Source organism: Scleropages formosus, chromosome 9, assembly GCF_900964775.1.
Source record: "Scleropages formosus chromosome 9, fSclFor1.1, whole genome shotgun sequence".
Lineage (NCBI taxonomy): Eukaryota > Metazoa > Chordata > Actinopteri > Osteoglossiformes > Osteoglossidae > Scleropages > Scleropages formosus.
The window spans coordinates 20288542-20316476 of record NC_041814.1 but is presented as its reverse complement, the minus strand read 5'-3'; the positions used below and the strand labels follow the sequence as shown (position 1 = coordinate 20316476).

Genomic DNA, 27935 nt, shown 5'->3' with positions numbered 1-27935 from the left:
TTGACATATAAATATTGTTTTAAGCAGTAAAATGTGTTGTACATGTATATTTAGCTCTGCAGAAACATTTGTTACTATATAATTTTTTACTAGGCATACTTTTACATTTGTTTTTCCTGTGTATACGAGGAAACTAATGCATGATTTACACACACACACACACACACACCATCTGAAACTGCCTGTCCCATATGGAACATGGAGCCTAACCTGGCAACACAGGGCGAAGGGCTGGGCGAGGGGGGACACACCCGGGACGAGATGCCAGTCTGTCACAAGTCACCCTAAGCGGGACTCAAAACCCCAGACCCACTGGAGAACAGGACCCAGTCCAACCCACTGCGCCACTGTGCCCCCTCCTATAAGAATACACTAATTAAAATAGGTTTGATCCAGTTAAATGACAATGAGACAGACTGGGGGGAAGTGAACCTGAGACTTCGACATGTACAGTATGCTTTATATCTACTAAATTACATATGTCCAATTGTGGATTTATGTGCAAAACAGTGCAAGCTGAGTTCCACATCTATTTATGAAGTGTCATGTTGACAGGTAATGTCTTTGGGGGTCCCAGCCTTTCACAAACTAAGTTTTTTATTAGTGTTCATGGTATAAGAAGTTTATGGGAGTCTCCCATTGGTTTAAGAGGGCATTGGGAACCCTCCTTTCTTACTAAACCCTCGGTAAAACAAGACATTCATTAAAGTTTAGGCATTTCATTAGCCTTTTAGAATTCGGTGTGTGCTAATAAAGCCAGCGAGTCAATTGCTTGGTCTTACCGTGCAGTTCTTAAACAATCCAACCACACATACTTGCCTGCTGTATATCTTTGTCCTGGTTTAAGATGGTAATATATTTAAAGAGACATGGTTTTTAATATAATTCTCATAAACCAATTTTATGAATATACCAAATGAATTTAAGATAGGGACAAACATCATGTGGGCAGCATGATGGCACAAGATTTAGAGCTGATGGTTAGCAGCTCCTAGGCTGAAGTTTTGAATGTGGAAGGGAATTAGGTTCGGTCAGTTTGCAACTCAGGTTGTTTGCAACTCCAGCTCACTAAGTTTGTATGTTTTTTCTTTGATTGTGTTGGTTCAGTCTGGGTGCTTCAGTTTTCTCCCGCTGCCCGAAGGTATGTATTTCAGCTGAACTGATGATTCTAAATTGTCCTCACTGTGTATGTGTGTTCAAATGAGTGTCTGCTTCCCATCCAGGGTGTACCCCTTCTTAATCCAACACTTCTGGGTTAGATTCTGGACCACAAGAACTCTGCATTGGACAAGCAGTTACTAAAAGTGATTGAATAAAGGAAAAAAATAAGGTATTATTGGGGCAATTTTAACCACTTTTTCATACAGATATGGCACACTGTAAGCTGTCCAAATGAACATTAATAATCTTGCGCAGCACTCACTCTTACAACAAAAACAACAAAAGAAAATCCTTATCTTAGTTTAAGTACTTTATCTCACAAGGATTGCAGCCTCCCATTCCCGAGCTATTTCCTAGTGTTGTTATAAAACAACGATAAAATTAATAATAGTTAAAATCAATAAAGATAATGTAGAAAATACTCCCGAATGTTAATACTCTTGTTACTGAAAAATTAAATGAACAAAGAAAACTCAAAATGAGAAGCTTAAAGAGTGAGTTACATGGCTATTCAATAGGTGTAGTACAAAAGGATTCATAAGCTAATTTTAAGTTTAATGAAACTCAGCTGTTTTTGATATTCCCGTGTGTCCATGAAGAAATGCAATGTTCAAGTTATATTTTGTCCAAAGCTAATACTTTGCAGACAGGAATCTTGTAAGTTCATTTTCTAAGCTTTTTACAGTTTTGGCCTATTCCTCCATTCAAATTTCCCCAACACTGCCAAAGTAAATGGAGTGAATCAATGGACAGGTCACACCACTAATTTTCAATGGGATTCGATGCTGGGTTTCAGCACTAACATTCTTGTTTTTAAGCTTTTCCTTTGAAGCTTTTGCCATGTGTTTTGGGTAAAATAAATAAATAAGCACATTATATCGCCTACTGAAACAGATTCTCCAGCAGGACATGCCTGGATCTGGCTCAACCGTACCCTTGATGGCAACAAGCCACTTTATCCCTCCTGCTGGAAAACAATCAAATAGTTTGGTTCTGCCAGAGAGCAGACATGTGCTACCTGTGTGATGGCCTGTGGCTGGTCTGTGCCATACAATATACATTTAGTCCCATCAGAAAATAAACAAGTGACCTTATCTTTTTTTGCTTGGTTTGCTACGATGGCCTGATTTCAGTAAAATATAGATTGTTTCATTTTTATTTATTTATTTATTTTTTTTAATTTTAGTCATATATCCAGTTATGCAAAAGAATAAAGGAAGACAAGATACCTAGACTGACACATGGATAAGGGGAATAGACGCAAGGTACAACCCCAAACAATTCCTTAGGCTAGTTAAAAAAAAAAAAAAAAAAACCCTAACTAAAAATACAATGAATAGCCACCAATATTCTCAAAAATGTTTTGCCAGCTATCAACCATTCCATGACAAATCTCCACGACACTACCAGCTACTAACTACCAATGAAGCGGAGCTGCAATGAAAAAGGTTGGAAACACTAAGTTCTTCCCCAAGCTGTTCCAATTCATGTTTTAGGTAATTAAAATTTTATTCTCCATTTATCACAATGAAGAGTTTCACAATAAAATTTAAACATTAAAAAACATATGGATGGTGTGGCACAGTGGTGCAGTGAGTAGCGCTGCTGCATCACAGTCCCTGGGTGGTGCAAGAGAACATGCATTTGATCCCCACTCATTCTGTGTGAAGTTCTCCCTGGCGTTCCTCCAGGTGCTCTGGTTTCCTTTCACCGTCTAAAGAAATGCAGTTTGGGTGGATTGTTGATGCTGCATTGCCCTTTTAATGCGAATGGGTGACTATGTCTGTGGCTGCTCTGCGTTACACTGGTGTCCCATCCAGAGTGTACCCTCCCTCAGCTTTCCACTGAGTGTTTCTGTGATAGGCTCCGGATCACCGCAACCCTGTTCAAAATAATCCGTTATTGAAACTTGTTGGAACTGCAAATATATGGATATGAAATAAAGAACAATCCATATATAAAACAATCTACACAGCAAAGATTATGATATTTAACCCACTCCCATCTCTAATTAACGCCATGGCCTATTTCTATATACCAACAATATAAAAGAATTTAATTTCCAACAAGTTCTGATGTACTTTACTTGAAATTCACTTTCTAGGCTTTTTTGCTTATGTGTAGAACTAGTTTCTCCATTACTGGAAAACTTCATGGGCTGTTAACATAACAGGGGTGAATACTTCCGTCTGTCGCATATATCTTCTAGATGTGCATGACAGACTAGTATTGAGTATGTGTGCATACAGTACTGTGCAAAAGTTTTTGGCACTTGGGGAAAAAAGTTGTAAAGTGATAATGCTTCCAAAAAGAATGACTTCCTACAAATCTTAATAACCATCCATTGTCAGCAATCACTTGGCGTGGTGGGTCTGGGGTTCGAGTCCTGCTTGGGGTGCCTTGCGACAGACTGGCATCCTGTCCGGGGTGTGTTCCCTTCCCCTCTAGCCTTGCGCCCTGTGTTGCCGGGTTAGGCTCTGGTTCGCCGCGACCCCGCTTGGGATAAGTGATTTCAGACAGTGTGTGTGTGTGTACTTTCTTTCTTTAATAAGATACAAAACCCTTACTCTAATACTGCAACTTTTTGCAAAAGGAATGCTTGGAAATCTAAAATATGCTCTTTCCCATTGACACTAATGCGGAAGATATTAAATAACCGTCTAAAACAAATTTTTTTTGTGAAAAATCTAAGTGCCTAAGACTTTTGCACAGTACTGTATATAAATATAAACACACAGATTTACATTACATTTACATTTACTCATTTAGCAAAGCAACGTACATCTCAGCGAAAATACAATTTGTGCATTACCTTAAGAGAAAGAGACATAGCTGCAGACATGATTCTAAAGTAAACCTAGTTTGTTACTTTCCACTTGATGCATCGATGTTCATCGCTCAAGTAGGTGCATAAAATGCATGACAGATGAATCCTGATAACCTTCCTACTTTTTTTTTTTTTTTTTTATAAGGTGCACAGACATTCACATACAATGCAGGAGTAGCGGCTGTGTAACACCTAGTTTGCGTATGTCTGAACGTCTGTGTCCATATCTGTCTGCCTGCCTGTCTTTCTGTTCCCCATCAGAACTTGGTTTGTAAAATAAGCATTTCAGTTCTCCACTGGAGATACAGCATTTGTCTTACAGTCTACATATACGTAGTCAGTGTTAGGATATTCATACCAGGAGCTGATTTGCCATTCATTTGGATCTTGAAAGACAAATAAATAAATATTAGATAAATATAAGTTCCAGAAGTGTACATAATGCATGACGACAAGGGAAGCCCAAAGCTGTTGGAACACTGACGGTTGCCAGCACACCAATTGATGTGTAATATTAGACAATGCAGGCAGAACTTCAAAGCGTCTGTGGGTTTAGATTTTGTACATAGAAAGAGCAGGTGCTGTGTAAGGAATGTCATCTAATGGAACAAAGACTACATTTTCCACATTTTTACAGGTTTCCACACTGTTGAAATATTTTACACATAATCCTATATACTGTACAGGCCATGCAGGGTGTTACAGTGTATGATGCCTACAGTTGCAGCCATTAGACTCATTGACCACAGGACCTCTCACGCAAATTCAAACATTACTTGTTTCTAATTGTATGTCCTCTGCTAGTTATTAGTTAGTACATTGCAAAATGCAGTGTTACATCAGCTCTCGGAGAGTTATTGCAAATCAATGTAGAACCGGCTGGGTAAGTTGGTTGCACCAAACAGAACCTGGTTTTATTGCATTAAAAGGAATCTTTTTCTGTTAATTTAGAAGACTGTGTCGGTCAAAAAGATGTCTCTGCGTTCCACTTATGTTGGATAACATTAACATATTGGTATAAGCGATAAAAATAACATTAATTTACTGAATGATAGTGTCACATATTACACCCATTCCTTTATTATAACAAATAGTATTAAACTAATTGCTCCTCTAACTGAAATACTAACTGTGGCTGTTTGTATTAACCAGTTGTGTAATAAAATTTTTAATGGTCAGTCTTCCACAGGTTTTGACCTTGGTGACTATTGTTAAAGATTTCATTGAGCAGGAACATAGAGCATGCACAGTACCTTGTCCACACAACTAACTGAAAGCCCTGCAATATCTAATAGTTTAAATCAACCTACAAGGAACTATAACATACCTCCGTCATCTGAGATGACATCACGCAGTAAAAATGAGAAAATCAACAATACATTTTCAAGTATCGCTGCCTTAAAAGGAATCTTGAAAATCAGAGATTGTTTTTGGATAACAGTTTTCAGATACTATAGAGAATGTAAAGATTTTCGTTTCCAATGTGAAATTTATGTTATGGCAGTGTACAAGGTTAAATGACAACAATCAATCATGAGCGACATAAGATGGGTATCTTCCAGGCAGTACTGGATGAGGACAGGGGCTATTGATTGCTAACCCCTTTAAAGGTAGGGTCAAGTAATTGGTAGAAGCAAAATGGAAACAAGGTGGGAGGGGGTTAAATAAATGCAGCATGTCATTCAGGAAATTTAAGCAATGCATTCCTGACTTCATTGGCTAATATTTATTGACACTAATGATTTGTGGCACTACTGGCCAGCATTATCCTTTAAGATTTTGCTACAAACTAAAGTTATTGGTCAGTTTACATACTGTATGTATATGTGTTTATGTATGTACGCATGTGTGTAGTCACCTTGGCGAATAAGGCGTGTGGGCCGATAACACTACATAGAGTTCATTGGAAGTCACTTTGGAGAAAGGGTCTGCTAAATGAATAAATGTAAATGTAAGTCATTGGCCAATTTAATGTGTACATGTCCTTGAGAAGAAATGAAGCTGAATTTTTCCTTTCACTCTCAGAATGTACCACATACCTTTATGACTGGTAGACTTTCAAGGGCAAATATGCTAATCATATTCCTGCTCTATGATGAAAAGGGTAGCGACAGTTTAGCAGATTGACAGAAATGATAAGTTATTTAATTAATGTTTAAAAAAGCTAGGATAGAAATGTTGGTTCAAAACTCAAAATCTGCTGTTGGCTTATATCCTGTGAAAGTTCCTTTAGCTTAAAAAAGCACAAAGCATCTTTAGTGAGAGATTTTCTGCATGTGCTGCACAGCAGTGGTTGTTTATATTATATTGAAAACGATCTGGAATTTTCACAATGTGCACTTAAAATGTGTTGACTAGTTCAAGGTTTTGAACTCCAGAGTTCTTTTTACAATCAGAGTTTACTACATTTTAAGGACTAAATATAGAATCTCTTTTCATTAATTAAATAACACAAATAATGTAAAAATTGTTGTGTTAGTGTATTTTTGTAAAAATTAAAACATTATTGAAAAGAAGGTAAAAATAAAGAATGGAATTGACTTGGTATTAGTTTTTTTTTTTTTTTTTACCTTCACAAAAGCCACCTTAGTCTACTGTTATGAGGAAATATCTCATTTTAGGTTTATGTTTTTTGCTCTATTGTTTTTTTTTTTTTTCTTTTATTGACATTCACCAGATTACATCATTGTGTTGTGCTGGGGACGTGCACCGAGGCAGTACAGAGTGTGATTTTCTCTCAGAAGAAACAGATCACAGCTCTATGAAAGTCACTGCCAGACAAGGTTAAAAGGGAACAAAATCCTTCTACTTCTAGTGTTGCACAACATCTGTCAGCATTTTGTTAATATTTCAGAAGGACTGTAGTATAATTTGTTAACATACAGTCATCAGTGCTGGTCCTGTCTGTCTTCATTCCAACCTGTCTCTTTTAACAATTCCAGCCGATGGCCTGAATGCCCTCGTTCTTCTCTTCTGTAACTTCCGGCAGAATCTGTATGTATTCTACACTTTGAGAATGTTCTGAATGATTTGCAGTCATTACCTAGCCTGCAGAGCCTGTTATCTGAGTAAGGGCAGAAATGGATGCTGAGTCAAGGTTAACAGAACTCATAGAAGCTGAACATAATTATAATTGCCGCACCATCATCAATCTTGAAAATATGTAATTACTTTTATTAACTGTTTTTCCACTCAAAAGGCTTTGCACTATGTGAGGTAAATATTGAACAGCCAGAAACCCCAACCAAATTCTTTTTAGTGAATTACCCAGTAACTTTTGTTTCCGTCGTTCTTGAAATAGCAGTAGTATTTTAAATGAATTACTGTGAAACCCTGAGCAGGATTAATGCTGCTCCAATGACACACTAATATGAAAACAATGAATTTGCTAAGAGGGAGGTATATGTCTGATTGTACTAGAGAGCCTTAATTTGTATTGTATCTATTGTAAAAGAATGTCTGCAGCACCTTTATGACAGTGTATCTATGTACTTACACATGCTGTATGAATAGATTAATATGTGAATAGTTGTAAATGCCTTTGAGTTTTGAGTTGAAACTTAAAACTATGTCACCTTAGAGAAAGGATTCAGACAAATGAGTAGTTATAATAATACTGATATGGCTTATGGCTCATGACTTATGGATTGTGCATGTCAGCAAATAACACTGTAGAGGGGTGTAGGCTAGTTTAATTTTTTCTTCCTGTATTGGTCAGATCTCAGAGTCGAAGCTGTGAAAATGATAAATTTACCCACTGAAATGTTGTCTGCAGTGATGTAACTGGGGAATAGCAGTGGTGATGCCAAGGCCAGCTCCCACAACAAGCTTTTGAAATGACCTTCTTAGGGCACCCACGCTCCAATATTAAAAGAAACACTATAGATGCCCTTATATAGAACACACAAGTTTAATAAGAGGGAATATTATCTATGGCTCCATCTGTTGCATGAGTTATTATTACATCACATTGTTGTGTTATTGGACTTATTTATGGTAACTCCGTTTTTTGTATTTTTTGTATCTTAAATCGAGTCAAATGCAATCCCAAAAGTACCCTTGTTTTAAATACAAATTTGATAAACAAACTGCTCCAACTTCCCATAACTCCACATTTTCTTAATTAATGCAGTGATCACCATCACCACCATATCTCCTATTGTAAATCCAGTCACCCCCACTGATGAGAAACGTGAGTTGACTATTTGTAAACGTCTGGATGCATCTGTGCACGGCATGACCTAGGGCATCAGGTAATGCACAGGCCCTAAAGGCATTCTTTTTGAGCAAACCCCACTTTATTCAACTGGTTTCACATTGATGCTCTCATTGCAAGTAATGCTCAAGTGCAGTTATTTTTTCCAGTGTATTTATTCTAGCAGGTTAACGTGGCAATCTGGATGGGCTGGAATACCTTGCCGTTCGCCCCCTAAAGTCTAGGGCTGGTACTGCAAAATGTGGAGGTAAATAATTGAAGAGAATGTTGCTGGATTTTAAAATGTGTCACCAGAATAATCGAGGAGCTTACCTTATGTCTTCAGGATGTGGCAGCAAGGTAGTGACACATTTTTGTGTAGTTCCACGTAAAAAAATAAAAAAAGGCAATGCTATAACAATGAAGTCTCATATCATTGCAATCATTCCCCTTATAACCATGTATCAAAAATGTCCGTCAGATCTCTGAACAGAGACTCAAAGTGGGCTGCTTCTGAGGACTTTAGCCTCATCTTTCCTTGCTCTCCAGCGGGGGAATATGGCCCGTCTCTGCCGAGAGCGCAAGGAACGCAATAGGGGGGCTGCACACTGACGTCTCACCAGCGGCGAACAAAAAGGAACCGCGGAAGCAGAGCCTCTTATTACTTACTTGACAGCACCTTGAGCGCGCGGCGAGCCAACGAAACTTTGCGAGGCGCGCGCTGCCCGCTGTCCAGCATGTTCGGCATCTGGCGCACAGTCTCACTGCACGTCTGCCTCGCGCCGTCTTTTTAATCTCCCCAACTGTCCTGGAAGAGCCTTTTAATTCCGCTAATGTGATATTTGCCACCCCCACTTTGGAATGATGTGGACCTTTCATGACTGTATTGGAATTGTTTTCTTTTCCAGTTTCTGCATCCATCTCGGTTCCTCTTTCAGTGGTAAGTTGACTCGCTATTATTATTATTATTATTATTATTATTATTGTTATTATTTTTACAACTGACACATGTGAAATTGTGCTTCCTACCCTGCTTGGTGCATGAAAAGAGTGGCATGTGAAGGCTTGTTAACTGTTAATTGCGTGTGGTGGATCCGCGGGGAATGATGCAGGACAGCAGAAACAGTCTCTCAGCACTGAGAGATCAATGGCAACTGTTGAGCGCGACCATTGCTCCGTTTATGAACTATGTGAGGTTGTGCTGTCCAGTTCTACTGGCCGCGATGCTTCTCGCGGTTTCCCCCCCGATGTCGAAGGCTGACAAAAAGAACTTTGAATAAACACCAAGCGCGACTTGCATCCAAAGTAGCCCTTCGTGCTCCCGCTGTCACAGTGGGTTGCGCTGTGTCCGTGGACTGCAGTTATTTTTCAGCACCGCGGACAGCTCCGCACGTACCACGCAGCTCCTTGCTTCTGCTGTACGCGTCCGTTTCGTATAATCCACCTGTGATATATGTCTGTTGGTAAACTTTACAATAGCTGTCATCTTGGAGGTAATTATTCCCTTCGGTTTAAATGATTCAGATATTAATATTTTTTGAACATGGACGTCGCGCTTTACAGACAAATATAAACACACGGACCAATTCTTCTTTTAAATCATTATTTCTTACGAAAACCGTTTCATAGTCGATATTTATTGACGGTGCTTCTCCGTCATTTTGCTCTGCCGTGTACAAGACTGCAGACTCTATACAGAGCCGTTTACATGTGGAAGAGTGGATGCTACAGAAGCATTTCAGAATGCTTCCCTTGCTGTTTGGTTCACAGCTGTATGATTAATTTAGTCAACATGTTTTTTTTTTTTTTTTTTTTTTTGAAATATAAACCGATGGGAACGTGTGTCTTCAGTGAAGTAGGGGTTCCCCGGTGGTGCCAACTTGTAGTATGGACTGAATGGGCAAAAAAAACAAATCAATAAAAATGAGAAATTCAGAAGATGATCGGTAGTCAAACAGAAAAAAAAAAAAAAAAAAACAAGTATCGAGAGGTGACATTTATCCCAGTTTATAAACCATTTCTTTCCCGTAGAGACACGCGGTGCGCGTACGCTTTGCATCGCGTCCATCAAAATGCGCACGAGTTACTCATGGATATTTTCTGGATTGCAGGAAAGTTCACTGAACTGCCGTCGAATCTAACGGCCAAGGAAGGTCAGAACATCGAGATGGCGTGTGCTTTTCAAAGTGGGACGTCCTCGGTGTATTTGGAGATTCAGTGGTGGTTCATCCGCGCTCCCGAGGAACGCAATACGAGCGGAGAAGACACGGACGCGCAGGTACGGAGCGCTGCCGTCTCTCGCGCCACTGGCTTCTGAAAAAGACGAGAGAACCTCTTTCTTTTGCACCTCTTGTGTGTTACTCGCTGCAGATCAGAAGACGATGCATCCGTCTTTGCAGCAGCGCCAAAGATCACCAAATGCTGCAGTGTTGCTGCTTGACCTTTTCTGAAGACGCACGTCTTACATTTGTCTGAGATGTAGGCACCTTGCTTAGCATGGATGTTAAATGATTCGAAACTAATGGTTATATTTACTCAGAATGAGGTACCGAGCCTCTCTAATTATGTGCGACGAGTGATTATATATATAAAATCTTTCTGAAAGACAAAATGATTAAGTCGAGGAATGGATTTAAAACATATTGATGCCACCTTTAAATAACATGTGTTTACTGAGACAAATCACACGTGATAAAAATCTAAATTGTATGGTCTTTTTAGGCAGTGCTTGATTAGTTCTATTCTAAAGTACTTTTTTTTCCAAAGAATTTTTTGAAGTAATACGATTTTTAAGATTTTTTTTCTAGTGACAGGACAATTAACACTACTTATTCTTCATTTCCACACATTACTCCCAATTCTATAGGACATACAATGTTTTACACTGCTGTAAAAGAAACTTGCTACAGAACAGAAAAATGCATTCCAAATCCCCCACGTCCACTTGGGAAATACTTTAATAATGGACTGCCAGCTTCATGTCATTGCTGAAATGAATAGGTCAGAAAACATAAGTAATAGAGAAAGCTACTGAATAAAACATTATTTATAAATGTTGTTAAAAGATGCATAATTCAAAAGGTATTCCAGAGAGAAAAAAATGAAATAATAAAAATAGCATTCTTAACCACCAAACGGAATATTTGATTTCTATCGTCTACTGACGTAGAGTACCATGTGTTCAGAGAATGCCTTTAAACACGTCAAATTGTCATCAACTATTAATTTACTGTTCATCATCAGTTATTTTATGTCTATGCCCATTTGTTATTGTGTTATTTCAACTAGTATCTTTGGGAATAGTTTGACAGGGTATCATCTATTTGATGGAAAGTAGGAATATATCTTTTCATAAACACAGTCTGTATGAGGATATCATGGTGAGGAAAATCCTTTTCTTGAAAATGTATATCTTTGTCACTTATGACTTTTCTTTTAGACCAGGTGTTTGGGGTTCCAGTGAAAGTATTCCTCATAAAGAATTTCAGTTCTGAATAACTCCTAGTTCTGAGCAAATACATGATCCCATCATGCAACACAGACTGCAGATGAAAAGGGGAGGGGAGAATGTTTGTGGGGTATGAGGGATGAAATCTTTACATTATGGGATTTTATGGTTCATAATTAAGAATAATGGACATGTGAATAAATTGTCTCATGAACTTTAAATATTTGCTTTATAAGAGAAAAGTAAAGGTAATGAAATATGCTGGGAACAAAGGAACATGTGCACAAAAAGAACTCAAATATCAGCACACTGCTAGATGTATAGATTTCTCAGGGTTCCTAAGAGTTTTGTACAACATTTATGAAGTCTATTTTCTGTAAAATGGTATTGGATTCAGTACATTTCTATTGGTTCTTTATTTTGGATTCAGTGATTTCACAGTTTCATTGTGCAGCTGTTAAAGTAATATCTTCACTATTCAGTGAACACTGGAGAATTTGTCTGGTGTCTGCATTTCCAGGAAAAGACTACTCTACATTGACTGATCTCGTATCATTAATACTGCCAAGGTTAACACTGTCACTTTTGAATCTTTCAACTGAAGGGGGTCTATGTATTTCGCAACATATGCTATCTAGCTTCCCTGAGATTCAATAGTGTATTTTGAACTTTAAGCTTTATAAACTGCGTTGCTATATTTCCGTGTTGTTCTGAACTATGAAAAAGTTCATTTTGTGTACATTACTTTCATATGAAATGTGTGTTTTCTCAGGTTTAATACTGTCCATAGTTCATTTAAACATGAATGCGTAATCAACCTGTGTTATCTGTTCATGCGCTTTACAAAGACAGTGGGAAACTGTAGACGCTTTGTGATGCACGAACAGCCATTGCCGCAATGCTTATAAATGCGGAGAGAGATGTCCTCTTGCAGAGGGCACTGTTCTGTTCTGTTTGGCTAGGTAACATAAAGATCATTCTTCCAAGTGTTCAACCAAAGAGATAATTTAGTTCTGCCTGAAAGAGGGTTCCAGTGCAATCGAGTTAATCCTTAAAGAAGCTCTTTAGTATCGCCTCAATAATGAAAGACAATCTTCACAATCAAATTAACTAGTAATTCTGTTTGGTGTGGGACCACATGTAGTGGTTATCTCTTATAGTAAGAAAGAACATTTGTTGGAAATTATAAAACAGACGTGGAATGAAAAATGTTTTTAGCTCTGACCATGAGAATTTGATAGTGGTTTGCTAATAAACAGGAGTACATTCATTGTAAAGCTAGATATGCATAAAACTTGAATATTTTTGTCTTGGTGTTGAATTTGCTTTGGTTTTCTAAATAATGAAATTTGAATATGAAGTTTTATGAGCACAAATATTTTTTGTAATATTTATTTTTAATGTAGCCAAGATTCCCCGAAAAGGGGGTGGACTCTCAGGCATGTTGTAGATGATGTTGCCTACTGGTTGTTTGTTTTCTGTGGTTTCTGACTGCCCAAGCAACAGCTACACAGCAGTTCCCCCCACTAACCCTCAGCATATGGATTCAAAACATCAGCAAATATATATGAAAAATGCAAGTCAAACAAACCTAAATCTTTTTGTTGACTGCAACCTGCAATTAATTCACCGAGGCAACACTTTAAAATGACCCTTCATGCTTAGGGAAAAACTGAGCAGAGCGAAACAGAGCACTACTGATTACAGATTGAAAATTGCACCAACTGGCAGCCACTATAGAAATTCTCCTGCCATTGGACAAGAATACACTGCAAATCCATTCTTACACCGAGGAATGATATGCATTGCCTTGGGATATGACAGGTGGTTGATGACCATTCCCTAGATTCGGCAGTCAGAAGACAGTCATCCGGATAGAACATGAATTCCCTATTGCTGCAGTGTAGTGACACCAGGTCATTCACAAAGCTATCAGAGGATGGAAAGCTCACATCATATCAGAGGGAGAACAACATTTTTAAACAAGCTGATAAAATATGCATAGCTTAGATTAACCATCTGCCTGTTAAGGCAATGAAAGGACTGCTATCTCCGAATATGCAATATTTTTCCTAACGTACTGTCCAAAGGTCAGCTGTGACATTATAAATTGAGAAGTGTTTCCATCCCCCTGAAGAGACTCCACCCTTCCTACAGAGTGTTGATGGTTGAAGACATACAATGAATCTAAAACTCAGGGAGGACTCAGGTCAGGTTGGTCAGATTTGGCTCACAAATATTTCAAAATTTAATCCTTACACAATCCGACATTTTGTAGCTGAATGCATTATGGATTGACCAGGTGTAAAATTTTGATTTCAGCAAAACTGGGACTGTTTGTCTTACCGATAGAGGAGGCCCATAACAAACCAATATCTTTTCAACTTGCCAGATGATTTCCACAGTGACTGCAGCTGCAGTACACTGGACATGCAGTAACACTTTTTCTGAGGTTTGTGGGTGTACCCCTTATACAGACAGAGGTGTCCAGGTGTTGTTCCTGCTAGATGCAGAACCACTATCATTTGTCATCAGTAGCTCTTTTGGCAGTGTTTATACACTAGAAAAGGGCATTTTTCCACTCTCCTTCATGTAGCAATTGCAGTAATTTCTGAGCACCCGAATGTACTAAGAGGCGAGCTGGCCTCGATGCAGACAGTCATGGACAGGGGTGTTGTTTACTTGGATGGGTCAGTATAGCCTCCTTTCAGATACCTGCCAAATTCTGAAGAGACCACTAGAGGATAAAGAGGCAAAAATCGCATCATCCAAGTTTTTTCCTGGCCTAAGCAGACTTCTGTCTGTCATGCCTATTATCCTTTGGGAGGCTATCCTTACTGATAACAAGATGCTGAAATGTTGCAGACATCTTGCGCAAAACTGGTATCTGCAGTAGTGCAAAACCAACAATTAACTGCACATGAGGGAACTATACATTTGAATACAAAATACCTAGCTGCTTCCAGTGGGATATAAGCCAATATGTATATATACGTATATACACACACTAATAATGAATGTGCATTACCGCGAGTTTGAGTGGGAAACCCGTTTATTGTAAATAGTTGCATTATGGGAAATGTGAATAAAGTGTACAACCACTGGGGGAACTCTCGGGCAAAATTAATGAGTGACTGTGTTTGCCAGTGGGTGAAAAAAAGCTTGGGGGTGCAAAGTGGGCTGGAAAGGCTGGTTGGAGGTGCAGGTCATTGAGAAAATGAGATCCTTGGACTGAGAGTATTATTTCCCTGTGTGCCAGTGTTCTACTAAAACATTTGTCATAAGCACTTCCTGTGTGTCCTTCTTTGCCCATCCAAGTCAAGAGCGCTGCATGCCAGAATACAGTACTGAGCAAAAGTTTTAGGCACTTGGAGGAAAAAACTTCCTACAAAGCTAAATAACCATTTATTGTCAACAATCACTTGTCCCAAGCAGGGTTGTGGTGGTCTTGGCCAGGCCCTGCTTTCTGATAAATCTAGGGTTCGAGTCCTGCTTGGGGTGCCATGCGATGGACTGGCAACCCGTTCTGAGTGTGTCCCCTCCCCCCCTCCAGCCTTGCGCCCTATGTTGCCGGGTTAGGCTCTGGTTTGCTGCAACCCTGCTCAGGACAAGTGGTTTCAGGCAGTGTGTGTGTGTGTGTGTGTGTGTGTGTGTGTGTGTGTGTGTATTATCTTTCTTTAATGACATACAAAACCCTTACTGTAATACTGTAAGGGTTTTGCGTGTGTGTGTGTGTGTGTATGTGTGTGTGTGTTTTCTTTCTTTAACAACATACAAAACCCTTACTGTAATACTGTAACTTTTTTCAAAAGGAATGTGTGGAAATCTAAAATATGCTCTTTCCCATTGACACTAATGCAGAAGACATTAACTGTCTAAAACAAATATTCCTGTGAAACATCTAAGTGCCTAAGACTTTTGCAGAGTACTGTGTGTATGTATGTATATATATATATATATATATATACATGCACACTGTACATATATATAAAAACAGTACATATATATATATATATATATATATATATATGCATAGGAATCAGAATATTTTTATAATTGTTATCTACCCCATAGGACTAATGTGGTAAACAGAAAACAGAACTACATGGCGTGGTCATAAACCTTGAAAGAGCATTTAGTAAGACACGTCTTTTCATTTGTGTATGAAGTGTCTATAGTTTTTTTTCTTTTTTTTTACTGGGAATGGCATGGGAGGAGTGCTAGCACATTGGTTGTTATTAGGCACTTTCTACACCACCATGCTACAGTGGCAATCAGGGACAAGGGTGAGGGAAGTACTGCCAGAGGAAATGCTGTCAGAGTACAGAGGTCAGCAGGGCACCACTAGCCTCCATGTCTGCTAACAAAGGGACTTTTTGGGGATTTGACATATTGCCTGTCAGAATCCTACAGGCAAGTCAAAACAGAAGTCGTGAAAGACTCTGCCAAAAGAAAAGAAACCTATAAATAAATACATACAATTGCCTAAAATATATACATGTTAATCATCCTGACAAGAGTTGCTTGATATACATCATTACATTTAGCTAGATCCACACACACATTTTCTGAACCGCTTGTCCCATACGGGGTCGTGGGGAACCGGAGCCTAACCCGGCAACACAAGGCGTAAGGCTGGAGGGGGAGGGGACACACCCAGGACGGGATGCCAGTCCATCGCAAGGCACCCCAAGCAGGACTCAAACCCCAGACCCACCGGAGAGCAGGACCCGGTCCAACCCACTGCACCACTGCGCCACCGCACCCCCAGCTAGATCCATTTACTACAAATCAAGTTACAGTTTCCAAAGTTTGTGAAATCTACACTAAGTTCCTAAACATTCTAATTTTAAAAAGGGTTTTGTGTTTTTCTCTTTGGCATTATGATAACAGTGCAAAGTAATTGTTAGTGTAATTGTACACACTAAGAATTGGACAAACCATCCTGCATTATTAGAATTACTATGTTATCTATTGTAAGGCAGGACATCATTTGAAGAATGATCAATATTATTTATACTGGAAGATATCCAGATGAGAGGTGGCTAATGCAGTTGTACTGTGGTGTATGTCAAGCTTAGACATGTCTGTCTTCCTTATTCAATTTACACTTCCTTATGTCAGCCCTGTCTACCAAGCTAAGTGTATTGCATATACAGGGGATAGTGATGGCTAGTCTCTAAGAGTGATTTGCTACTAATATTTGACTCATTAAGAAACAACTAAAAACATCATATTTCCCAGCTGTATGTTCATGTATCTTTAATGTAACAGTCTTAATGTAATGGTGTGTTCATTGTTCACGGAATGAGTGTTGATTTTGTTTTATGGAAAAAGTCATAGTGTACAGAAGTTATGCATGAACACTATCTCCATACATGTATATTACATAAAAAATAATATAGTCTCATAAACATATTTGTATGTACATAATTGGCCTTTGGTTAATTTACACATGATGACTTTAATAAAAATTAGCACATATACTGTAAGTGTGCAAATCAGTAAAAAGATAAAAAAAAATAACTGAACTGATCACTGAAAAAGAAAAAAAAAAAAGACAGAGAATAGTAGCTGTCACCAGAATTTTCCATAAGCCCTAGATTGTCCCTTTTTCTGCAGTCCCAGTGGGCATTTTTAATTGAAAGGATGTCATGGTCTTTAGAAAATGGCAGTTAATAGAATTCAAATTAATCAGCTTAATAGTAGAGCTTTATCTGTATGCAATTGGCAGAGTTACTTGCAGCTGAGCCAGTCAACCAGTGACATTTACATCAGATTGATGTGAACTTCAGCATTTCAAAAACACTTCTGTTATGGACAAAAAGATAAAGCATTTATTATTTTATTTACAAATTAACCTTATGATATTATGGATGTGTTTATTTGTTATGTGTTATGCCATGATGTTATTATAATGTGTTTGATTCAGTAAATACTGTATGTCGTAAAGTTATTTCCGACAGGTTAAATCAGAAATAAACCTTGTTTTTTCACATTTATTCTAGTACTTTTCCAGTATTTTTGCATTACCAGTGCAGTTATTTGTTCTAAATACAAATTAACAATAAGAGAAAAGGCTTCAGTACATGAAAGGTCACAAAAATACACAATTGCCTTAATTTTAACTTCCTCTCTGGCAGTACAAAGTTATAAAAAAGAAATAAATCTAGCCCCCAAATAAATGTGCCCTGGAAAGGCCACTGATGACAAGAGCCACACAGTTTCCTCTCCAAAAAATCTGAAAATACTAAGCAAAAATATTACCAAGCAGTACAGCAATTATTTAGTTTGGATACGTTACATTTCATTAGGCTATTTCATACCAATGCTCACACTAAAACGGCATTCAGCACTGAGTATTTGCCTGTGTGTGTGTGTGTATTTTTGAGTGGCTCTGTTTCCTTGAAACAATTATAATCAGTTGTCTTTGGGGTGTTGTTAGTTTTGTCTTAACAGAATGAATAAGTAAACAAAATAAATAAATAAATGATGGTGTAGCTGCAACAGAAAACACAGAATAGCCAAAAAATACAATCCAGGTGAAAGGTGACAAGGGGCCTTTAGTACGTTGAGGGAGCCACTCACTTTTCCAATTGATTGTCAGTGATTACAGCTTTAAAGTGTCACTGCCTTTGGATGTTTGTTAAGACTATTGCAGCCTTAAGACATGTGCGACTCTGAAGTATTGATAGAAGAACCAGCATGCAAATGTCTTCCCAAGAGCTGGTGTGCCATTGATTAGATTTTGGATTGAGGGCTCTTTGAATTGATTTGTTTGCTAAGGGAAAGCTGTAAAGATGCAGCTCTTGAACAGCTGAGAGGGAAGTGATACCTTCTTCTTTCTTTCTTACCATTTAATATTATTAACCTTCAAAACATAAATGTACGTATGATGATCATTTAAAGTTTAGGAATATTGTCACCGTATGTATTCAGTACATTTTGTTGAAAACCTATGGTGCTGTTTTCCCATTAAAATAGTATATTGTGATTCATATTGGGGTATTTTTATACATTTTCTGCACTACTTTTCAGATCAGTTTTAAAGGAATCTTTGCTAAAATTGGAGCGCTGTAGTTTTGTAGAATGTACTTGAGACCCTACATTTGCAAGTATACCCCAGAGCTAGCTACAACTATAACTACAGGAATAAACATGACCTCTTGATGGTCCCTAATGTTAGTTTTCTTTGATGATATATTTCAGTAGAAATTAGAGCAATTGCTCTACTTTCCAAATGGACAAATTTAGCTCTCTAGTGATGTGCCTCATCCCTGTATCCCCAGTGATTTCACCAGTGCTATCATGAGACCTATATAACATCAATACCTTTCAGAATTAATCCTGTCATTTCTTGCTATCGGACCAAGTCTAGCAGTTTCTTGATTTAAAAGGTGTTACATGTTGATTAAAATATCTTTAGCAAATGCTGTAGACCATCAAGAAATTGAAGTGCTAATGATTATGTGAGGACCCATTTTTTTCAGGATTTAAAGTTTACATTTTAGTTTCAGAAAGAGAAATTTTATCATCACTTGATATTCATTATGGGTTCTGAGTAAATAGTTTAGATGTAGCATTATGTCCCATTAGTGGGAATAAGGGAGCTACTCCATTACAAATGTACTGTATTTCCATAATATCAGTCAGCATGCAAACATGCAAATAGTCATGTTTGTAGGGTTACATCTGAAATAAATGTATGATAACAGCAGCAGTTAATATCTGCTAATGTTAACTAAAACTGGCAGTGGGGTGGGAAATGAAATGTCACCCACATTAACGTCTTAATTTGGTTGTCTTCACTGTAAAGTAGAACACAGCTGAGTTAACGTAGAATATTTTGTTTAGAGAATGAATTAATTCATGCTTTAGTTTCTTGAAGGAACACAAAGCTTGTAAATGATTAAGGGGTTGGGAGACATGCTTTTTTCATGTTCAGGTGTAATGCAGTAGCCAAGCAGGCTGTAGTAATGGAGCTAGTGCATCTGTCTGGATCCATTAAAAGTGTAGATGAACCGCTTGAAAATCAGGTGTTAACCTTAAATAGGTGAGTGCCCATTGATAACACTCACAGATTCATTTAAAATGTGTGATCCTCTAAATGGTCCAACTGATATTAGAAAGATGGATTCATCTCAAGATTAAGCTCACTGGTTACAGTACTGTTGTAAATTCTTTGGTAGTCAAATTGTTGCATTGCTCTGACTCAGACCAGAAAAGAAAAATATAGAAGTATGATTGTATATTTTGCACTGAAAAAAATGCAATAGTATTATGGTGTGGTTGTATATTGTGCACTTAAATAAAACATACAGATACCAATGAACATAGAAAAAGGTTTAAATATTTAGCCCTAGCGGGGGTGTGGTGGCGCAGTGGGTTGGAACGCAGTCCTGCTCTGCAGTGGGTCTGGGGTTTGAGTCCTGCTTGCGGTGGACTGGTGTCCTGTCCTGGGTGTGTCCCCTCCCCTTCCGGCCTTGCGCCCTGTGTTACCGGGTAGGCTCCGGTTCCCCGCAACCCTGTATGGGACTAGCAGTTCTGAAAATGTGTGTGTGTGTGTGTGTGTTTAGCACTAGTGATTTTGTGCCAGTATCTAACTTCCAAAAAGGTGACCAAAATTTTTTAAAATTATAATAGACACCCTTTGTCAACTCCAAGGAATTCTGGAATGTCTGGATAGCCTTCTTGAAGTGCTATTGCATCGTACCTGTAAAATATTGTAACCTTTTGACCTTCAGCCCCTGCTCTGTGTACGTGGACATATTTTTAATTTCCTTGTGCACTGCTCCTATCTATGTTCCTGTGAAACCCTCTGCAGTTCATGAAATTAATTTTAAAAAATTAAAATAAGAATTATGATGGATGCCAAACTTTTATAATTGAAGAAATTTCGTCAACTACGTAATTGTGATTGGTATTTCTGGTATAGGCTCATAACAATAAAATACATTTTCTTGCCAAATACTTTTTTGAGTAAACAAAATACACTCCTTATGTTCATCAAAATATTAACAGACTTTGGAATAGTTGAAAAGATATCATCCAAGTAAATATGTATCTTGTAACAGTCTTATATTAATGCAATGGCTGACAACACAGTGCTCAGGTAGGATCGGCTCTGGGCGTTCGGTTGGAGCGTCAGTGGCAAACAGCCATGAAAGGGCATCAGCCTTCGCATTCTTAGAGCCCGGCCGATATGATACAGTGAAATAGAATTTGGTAAAGAACAAGGCCCATCGGGCCTGGCGTGGGTTCAGCCGGCATTTTGACTGAAGATATTCTAGGCTACGGTGGTCAGTTAGTACCAGGAAGGGGTGCGAGGCCCATTCTAACCAGTGCCTCCATTCCTCCAGGGCTAATTTAATGGCTAAGAGCTCTCGATTTCCAGTTTCATAGTTCTGCTCAGCTGGCAACAGGTTTCGTGAGAAGTATGCACAGAGGTACAGTTTTGGTGGGTCGCCCTGTCTTTGGGACTGTACGGCCCCGACTTTGACCTCTGAGGCATCCACCTCCACCGCGAACGGCAGTGTGGGGTCTGGGTGTCATAATGTCTCTGCTGTCTTGCTGTCTCCAGGGCAGGCGGGTCTCCTTACTTGCTGTAAGGGCCGTGAGGGGGGCAGCGATGGAGCTGAAACCCCGATGAATCCCCTATAGAAATTAGCAGAACCCAGGAACCGTTGCAGGGCTTTCACATTTTGCGGTTGTGGCCAGTCAATCACCACCCAGACCTTCTCTGCGTCCATAGCCACACCCACGTCACTCAGGGTGTAGCCCAGGAACAGCACTCTTGACTGGTGGAAGAGACATTTTTCCCCCTTGACATAGAGGCGGTTTTGTAGGAGCTGTTCTAATACTGTTCTTACATGGTGACATGCTCCTCCCAGGTCTTCGAGAAGATCAAGATGTTATTCAGGTACACCAGGACGCAGTCATCCATGAGGTCTCCTAGTACGTGATTGACAAATGCCTGGAACACTGAGGGAGCGCTGGACAAATCGAAAGGCATGACCAAATACTCATAATAACCCAGGGTGGTGCTAAAAGCAGTGTTCCAGTCATCCCCTTCCCTGATGTGGATTAGGTTGTATGCACTCCGAAGGTCCAATTTCGTAAAAATCTTAGCACCATGCATTCATTCTAAGGCCGCAGTGATCAAAAGCAGAGGATGTGGGTATCGCACCGTGATAGCGTTTGGCCCCCGATAGTCAATGCAGGAGTGCAGGCCCCCGTCCTTTTTTTACACAAAAAAAAATGAAACTTGCGGAGGCTGGCGATGTGGAATGTCAATTATAGCCTGCCTTAAGTGTTTTGGTAATGTACTATTGCATGGCTTTTTGTTCAGCAAGAGACAGGGGCTACACCTGCCCACAGGGGGGCATGGTTCCGGGCAGGAGATCAGTGGCGCAGTCCCATGGTCTGTGCAGAGGGAGGATCGCTGCCCGTAGCTTACTGAACACCTCACTCAGATCCTGATATTCAGGTATTTAGGAGGAACCACCACTGGTGGTGTGTCTGTGGTAGTCTCAACAGAGGTGATCCGGCAGAGAAGTGACAAACATGAACGCTCACATTGCGGTCCCCAGGAAACCAGGTCCCCGCTGTTCCAACGGAACACTGGATCGTGCAGAGCTAACCAAGTGAAACCCAAAATGATCGGTGTGTCCAGCGACCTGACTAGGTAAAATACAAGCTCTTCATGGTGGCATGTCCCGCCAACATCTGTAACAGTTCTGTACGTGAGTCCACTAGTCCAGTCCCTATTGGTTGGGCGTTGAGGCAAACAACCCGCAATTTTGCATCACGAGCCTACACCGTGTGAAGTAGCAAAGCCTTTGTCCATAAAACAGGTCACTGCCCCAGAATCCACCAGTGCACATGTCTCTACCCAATTCCCCACCCACTTCAGAGTCATGGACACGGTCAATTGTGGTGTACTAACCTTGGGTTCCGGGTATGCGTTAGGTGGTGGTGGGCAAGTTGGGTAGGTCGAGCAGAAATGGCCAGGGATTCTGAAGTACAGGCACAGGCGGTCGTGGAGGCAGCACTGTCTCTCATCAGTATCCAGCCGGCCTCGGCCAACCTGCATTGTTTCAGGAGTTTGCTCAGCGGGAGGGCGTTCAGGGGGGCATCCAAGGACGAGGGGTACTCTGACGAGCGAAGTTGTCGATAGTTATTGCTGTCTCCACAAAATGGTCAAAAGTCCCGTGAGGAGGGAGACCAGGGAGGCAATCTTGGTTTCGTCCACTTGATAGGTTCGTGGAGAGTTAGGGAGCACCAGCTTGCATTGCATTAGGAGCCCTAGAAGTTGGCTGGCACTCTGTCATACTTATCCGGGTTGGCAAGGTGAGGGGTCCTGGCAGATTGCGCAATCCCACTGGACCAGAACGCTTGCACCAGCTCCTGGAGGGTCTCCTTCATCTGGCGCCGGGGCTGGTCATGCGAACCCAGCAGGGTGCCATGCGAGGAAACGGCATGGTGTGGCTGGCCGAGCATCACTGAGTCTGCATAAGGGGCAGAACCTTCTGTCACGCTGTGTGAGGGGGATCAGGAGAGCAGACTCAAGTGTTGATGCTAACTCACTTTATTTGTATCACACGGGGTTGCACCCAGACAACAGAGCAGAACAATCAGCCTTGGAAGATAGGTGAGGAGAATGTCTCTCAGTTGGAGGTTCCACAGCCAGGTGCGTTGGAGCAGGTGCTTTTATACTGTGTCTCAGGGGTTGTCATCGAGGGGGTCGAGGTGGTCAAGAAGCACACAGTAGCTAGACGCGCAGTCGTCGGGCGTACCAGGGGCACCAGTCACAGTCACAGTAACCGGAATTTGCAGTTTAGCAGCCATATTGTTGGGACAACAGAGTGACACTACTCCCTGGGCTGAAGGACAGTCTCTGAAAAGGTCCTTACTATTTAAAGACCGTAACAGACTTCTCATGGAGCAGAGAATTTTTGGGTAAAGTGCTACTCAAGATCTGATCCATATCTTACTTAAATCCAAGGGATGGCTATACGGGGTAATGTATATGCTGTTCTAAAGGATCTTGTAATCTCGTAATCTCGTTAAATTGGATATATTTTCTGAAACAAAATGAAATAACAGGTTTAGTCTTACTGTAGATTTGAATGGTATTACCCACACATCATCTGAACCGCTTGTCCTATACGGGGGTCACGAGGATCCAGAGCCTAACCTGGAAACACAGGGCAGAAGGCTGGAAGGGGAGGGGACACACCCAGGACAGGATGCCATGCCATCACAAGGTACCCCAAGCGGGACTTGAAACCCAGACACCCCTACCAGGTGCCATCCACTGTGCCACCGTGCCCCCAACACTCCCAAACCATTATGAACTCATTATCAATATTATTCAAGGGCCAACATCTAGTCTCTCCATTCCATGTATTTCGCACCAATAAAAGCTTTGTTGTTTTTCATTTTATGAAGCAAATAGTACAAGACTTGTCATTGCTAACATGTAAAATTTAATCGTACAGTGACACTAGATGAAATGGTTGAACCTGAGAAAATAAAACTCGAAGATTTGTCTTTGTATGCACAGATTATTATTATTTTAATTAATTCAGCCAATACTTTTCTTTAAAGTGACTTACAATGTCAGGTTTCCACACTAAGATACAATTATTTACCAATTTAAATGTCTGCATAGTTTTTTAATGGTGAAAATTAGGGCAAATGCTTTGCTCAATGGTATTATAGGGAAAGTGGGGATTCAGACCCAAGTGCTTTTAATGCAAGGCAGTGTCTCTAACCATTGAGCTGGGTAACACATCAAGAACTTTAAATAACCTCATGAATCTGGGTTTTTAAACAGGTTGTGCACATGTCAAAGTACATAAAGACTTTATTGTGCTCTGTGCCTGATTAAATCATTTGTTCATTGGTTGTTACATTTTGCATAATACTCCACAGATCAGTATCTCAGAAAAATCCTTTTTATCATATCAATAAAGCGTCTGTCTAAAATAGGCTAAATTAAAAAAAAAAACAAACATATTTCAGATAATGAAATTAAAGGCATGTTTGTATTAATACAACCAGTCTGGCACATTAGATATTAACTGACTGTAATCTGACATTAATCTCATTTGTTATACCGGCAGACATAGGGTTCAAGGCAAGCCAAACCAAAGTTACAGCTATATGTTCTGAAAATCCATTTTATGTACTGTAAATCTCTCTGTGAAGTCATTTTTTTTCCCTAAATACTCATTTTCATCAATTAAGCAGCCTTTAATCATAGAATTCTTCCAGATTTACTAACTCTAATGTATGCCTCCATCATTTGGCTGGAATTTACACTTTTTCTGATTGAAATACACACACACACACACACACTTTCTGAACCGCTTGTCCCACATGGGGTCACGGGGAACCGGAGCCTACCCGGCAACACAGGCCGCAAGGCCAGAGAGGGAGGGGACACACCCAGGACGGGACGCCAGTCCGTCGCAAGGCACCCCAAGCGGGACTCGAACCCCAGACCCACTAGAGAGCAGGACCCGGTCCAACCCACCGCACCACTGCACCCACTGATTGAAATAGTGCATTACAATTATTTGTAGCACTTCATTACACAGTTTTGAATGCAAAAGCCAGTGGCAGAGTTTGTACAAGATACATAGCAGATAATTGCAGATAATTTGTCTTATATCCAAATGCACATTCAGTCTGATCTGTTTATGCAGCTTGGTCTTTGATTGGTGTAATTCTTGTGAAGTACAGTACCTTGTTCAAGGGTTCTACAGCAAAGCCCCTCTCAGTACTTAAACAGGAAACCTTTGGGTTATAAAGCTGTGTCCTTTACCACCGGGCTGTCTTGTGCTATGACATTGATCACACCAAGGATAATTCAAGCAGAATAATTGAAGTTAATTGCAATATCAAATTGAAGTGTTTGTAAGAGTGCAGCTGTTTTCTTCCATTTCCTGTTTATCCTTCCATATTGGATAATGAAATGAATGATAATTAACAATAATAACATGCACACAAACATACTGTATATTATTTGTAGTCTACAAATGCCTGTCAGTGGCACTGGTTGTTACATTACATCTGGCCTTTCTAATTTTTTTTTTTTTTTTTAAATTCACAAAATCTGTTCAGACCTAAACTGTTTCAGTGTTTCTTTAATCTAATATTTGGGATTTGTATGTGACCTAAAATGTTCATATAGCTATAAGCACTTACATGTAACTGTCCTGGTTGACTGATATCCATATATTTTTCAAGCAGACAGAGATGTGACTGCCAGACACATTCTCTGAACTTTATGGCCTAAAATAATGGGGGAGGAATATATTGGAAAAGCCTCTACTACTCAAACCCTCTGGTTGCTGACAGCAGCTGCTTTTCCTGGCTTGAAGTAATTTGAAGCTGTCAGTCATGGATGGAAGCCAAAGTCTGTGACCAGATATCCAGTGGAGGTTGGAGACATCAATCAACAGTGTGTTCCTGCTGACTCTTTGCTATTAGCTAAACCTCTTCCATTTTTTGTACATTTCAGTGTTGTGCCTCAAAATATTGGTCATGTATGGAGGAGCCAATGAAAGTTTTTTTTCTTCTTTTCTGAGCGGTGGTCAGGGCCCTGGCTCACCTCGTCTTTGTTCGCCTCTTTCCACCGTAGCCCATCCAAGATGTATGCTTTCATGTCATGAGGTAGAAAGGAGACTAGACATGACAGAGTAGGACTCGGGAGAACTGACACTCTATTGCAGCAGTTCAGACACATCCAGACAGCTATCTCACACACCCACACTCTCTGCCATTTCTCACTCTCTGCTCTCCTCAGTTCTTTGGCCAAATACGCTCATATGTGTTACTCTATCACTCTGCACAACATAGAATCCATAGTGTAGAATTGTCATATTAGTCATGCCAGACAGTCAAATTATCTAAAAAAAAGTAATAGTTTGATTAAAAAGTAAATTTTTTTTGTAAGTCCTTTATCTGTAAAATTTTCAATCAAGTCTGTTGATCCCACTCTCATTACACAATTTCGTTATGAGCATAGTCATATCATAGTCATCTTTAAAATTTTGTCTTCATCAAAATCCTGCAAAAAAATGTATTTCTCAGTCCTCAGCTTTTATGTGTCAAACATGTCTGTATTTTAAAGAGAATTTTGATTTGATTTCATCTTTTTTTCCTCATATCTATAAGTCTTTCAGAGAATGTCACTGATGAAGAATGGTCCCAAGTTTCAACTCCTGAGAGAACTAACCCAAAAGAAAAAAATGCCCTGACCGTTGCCTAGTATCACACTAATACTAAGGTGATACCAATAACAAACCTCATCCTCCAGGAAAATCCAGCATCTTCCCTTTTTAATGATCCTCCGTTCTTATCTAACATGTGACAAAAATATTAACAACATTTTGACAATTTCATAAATTACATTCATCCATCAAAGAACTGCTCCACCAGAACAACTCAGTGGAAACCAGGAAGATGTGTAACATAAAAATATATTATTAAAACCACAGAAATTTTGATACAATGTCATCTGTAAAGTTTTGCCACGCATGTCATGCATCTTAGGCTTCAGTAGTTTATTGCATTTTTGTCAGAAATGTAACCCGCTATTCATTGGAATAGAATAGAAATGCTCCTAGCTATTTACAAGACTTGATCATCCGCTACACCCCCACCAGACCCCTTTGCTTATCTATTTCTGCTCACTTGGTGGTCCCACACACAAAAAGTAAAGCACGGAGGTTCTTGGTTCTGGCTCCATTGTGGTGGAATGACCTCCCCCTCTCACTCAGAACTGCTGAAACTCTGTCTACATTTAAGAAGTGTCTGAAAACTCACTTTTTCCAGAATCACTTCACCGAAGATCTCTCCAGCTCATATACGGTGTAAATGTTCATGCACCATAACTTTGTGATCATCCACAGATAAGCCTTTACACAGCCGCTACTCCTGTATTGTGTGTAAATATTTGTGTACCTTAAAAAAAATAAATTGTAGGAAGGTTATCAGGATTCAACTATCCTGAGTTTTGTGCACCTATTCGAGGGATGAACATCGGTGCTTCAGGTGGAAAGAAACAAGCTAGGTTTACTTAAGAATCACGTCTGCAACTATGTTTCTTTCTCCTAATGTAATGCACAAATTGTATTTTCGCTGAAATGTACATCGCTTTGGAGAAAAGCATCTGCTAAATAAATTAATGTAACTCTGTAAATGTCATTGGAGACTCTAAATAGCATGTAACTATCATTTGATGTAATACCTCCATACTACCAAGGTCAAGCAGTTGTGTCATTCAGTGACTG

The 27935-nt window shown here is 39.6% G+C and overlaps 1 protein-coding gene across 1 annotated transcript in view; it reads left to right on the top strand.

Moving 5' to 3' along the window:
* The first annotated feature begins 9044 nt into the window (after nucleotides 1-9044).
* vstm2a (V-set and transmembrane domain containing 2A) overlaps nucleotides 9045-27935 on the top strand; it is a 32944-nt gene continuing 14053 nt past the window's right edge. The window contains exons 1-2 of the mRNA XM_029255109.1: nucleotides 9045-9123; nucleotides 10295-10461. Coding sequence (XP_029110942.1) covers nucleotides 9045-9123; nucleotides 10295-10461 — 246 coding nt within the window. The remainder of the gene's footprint in view (nucleotides 9124-10294; nucleotides 10462-27935) is intronic.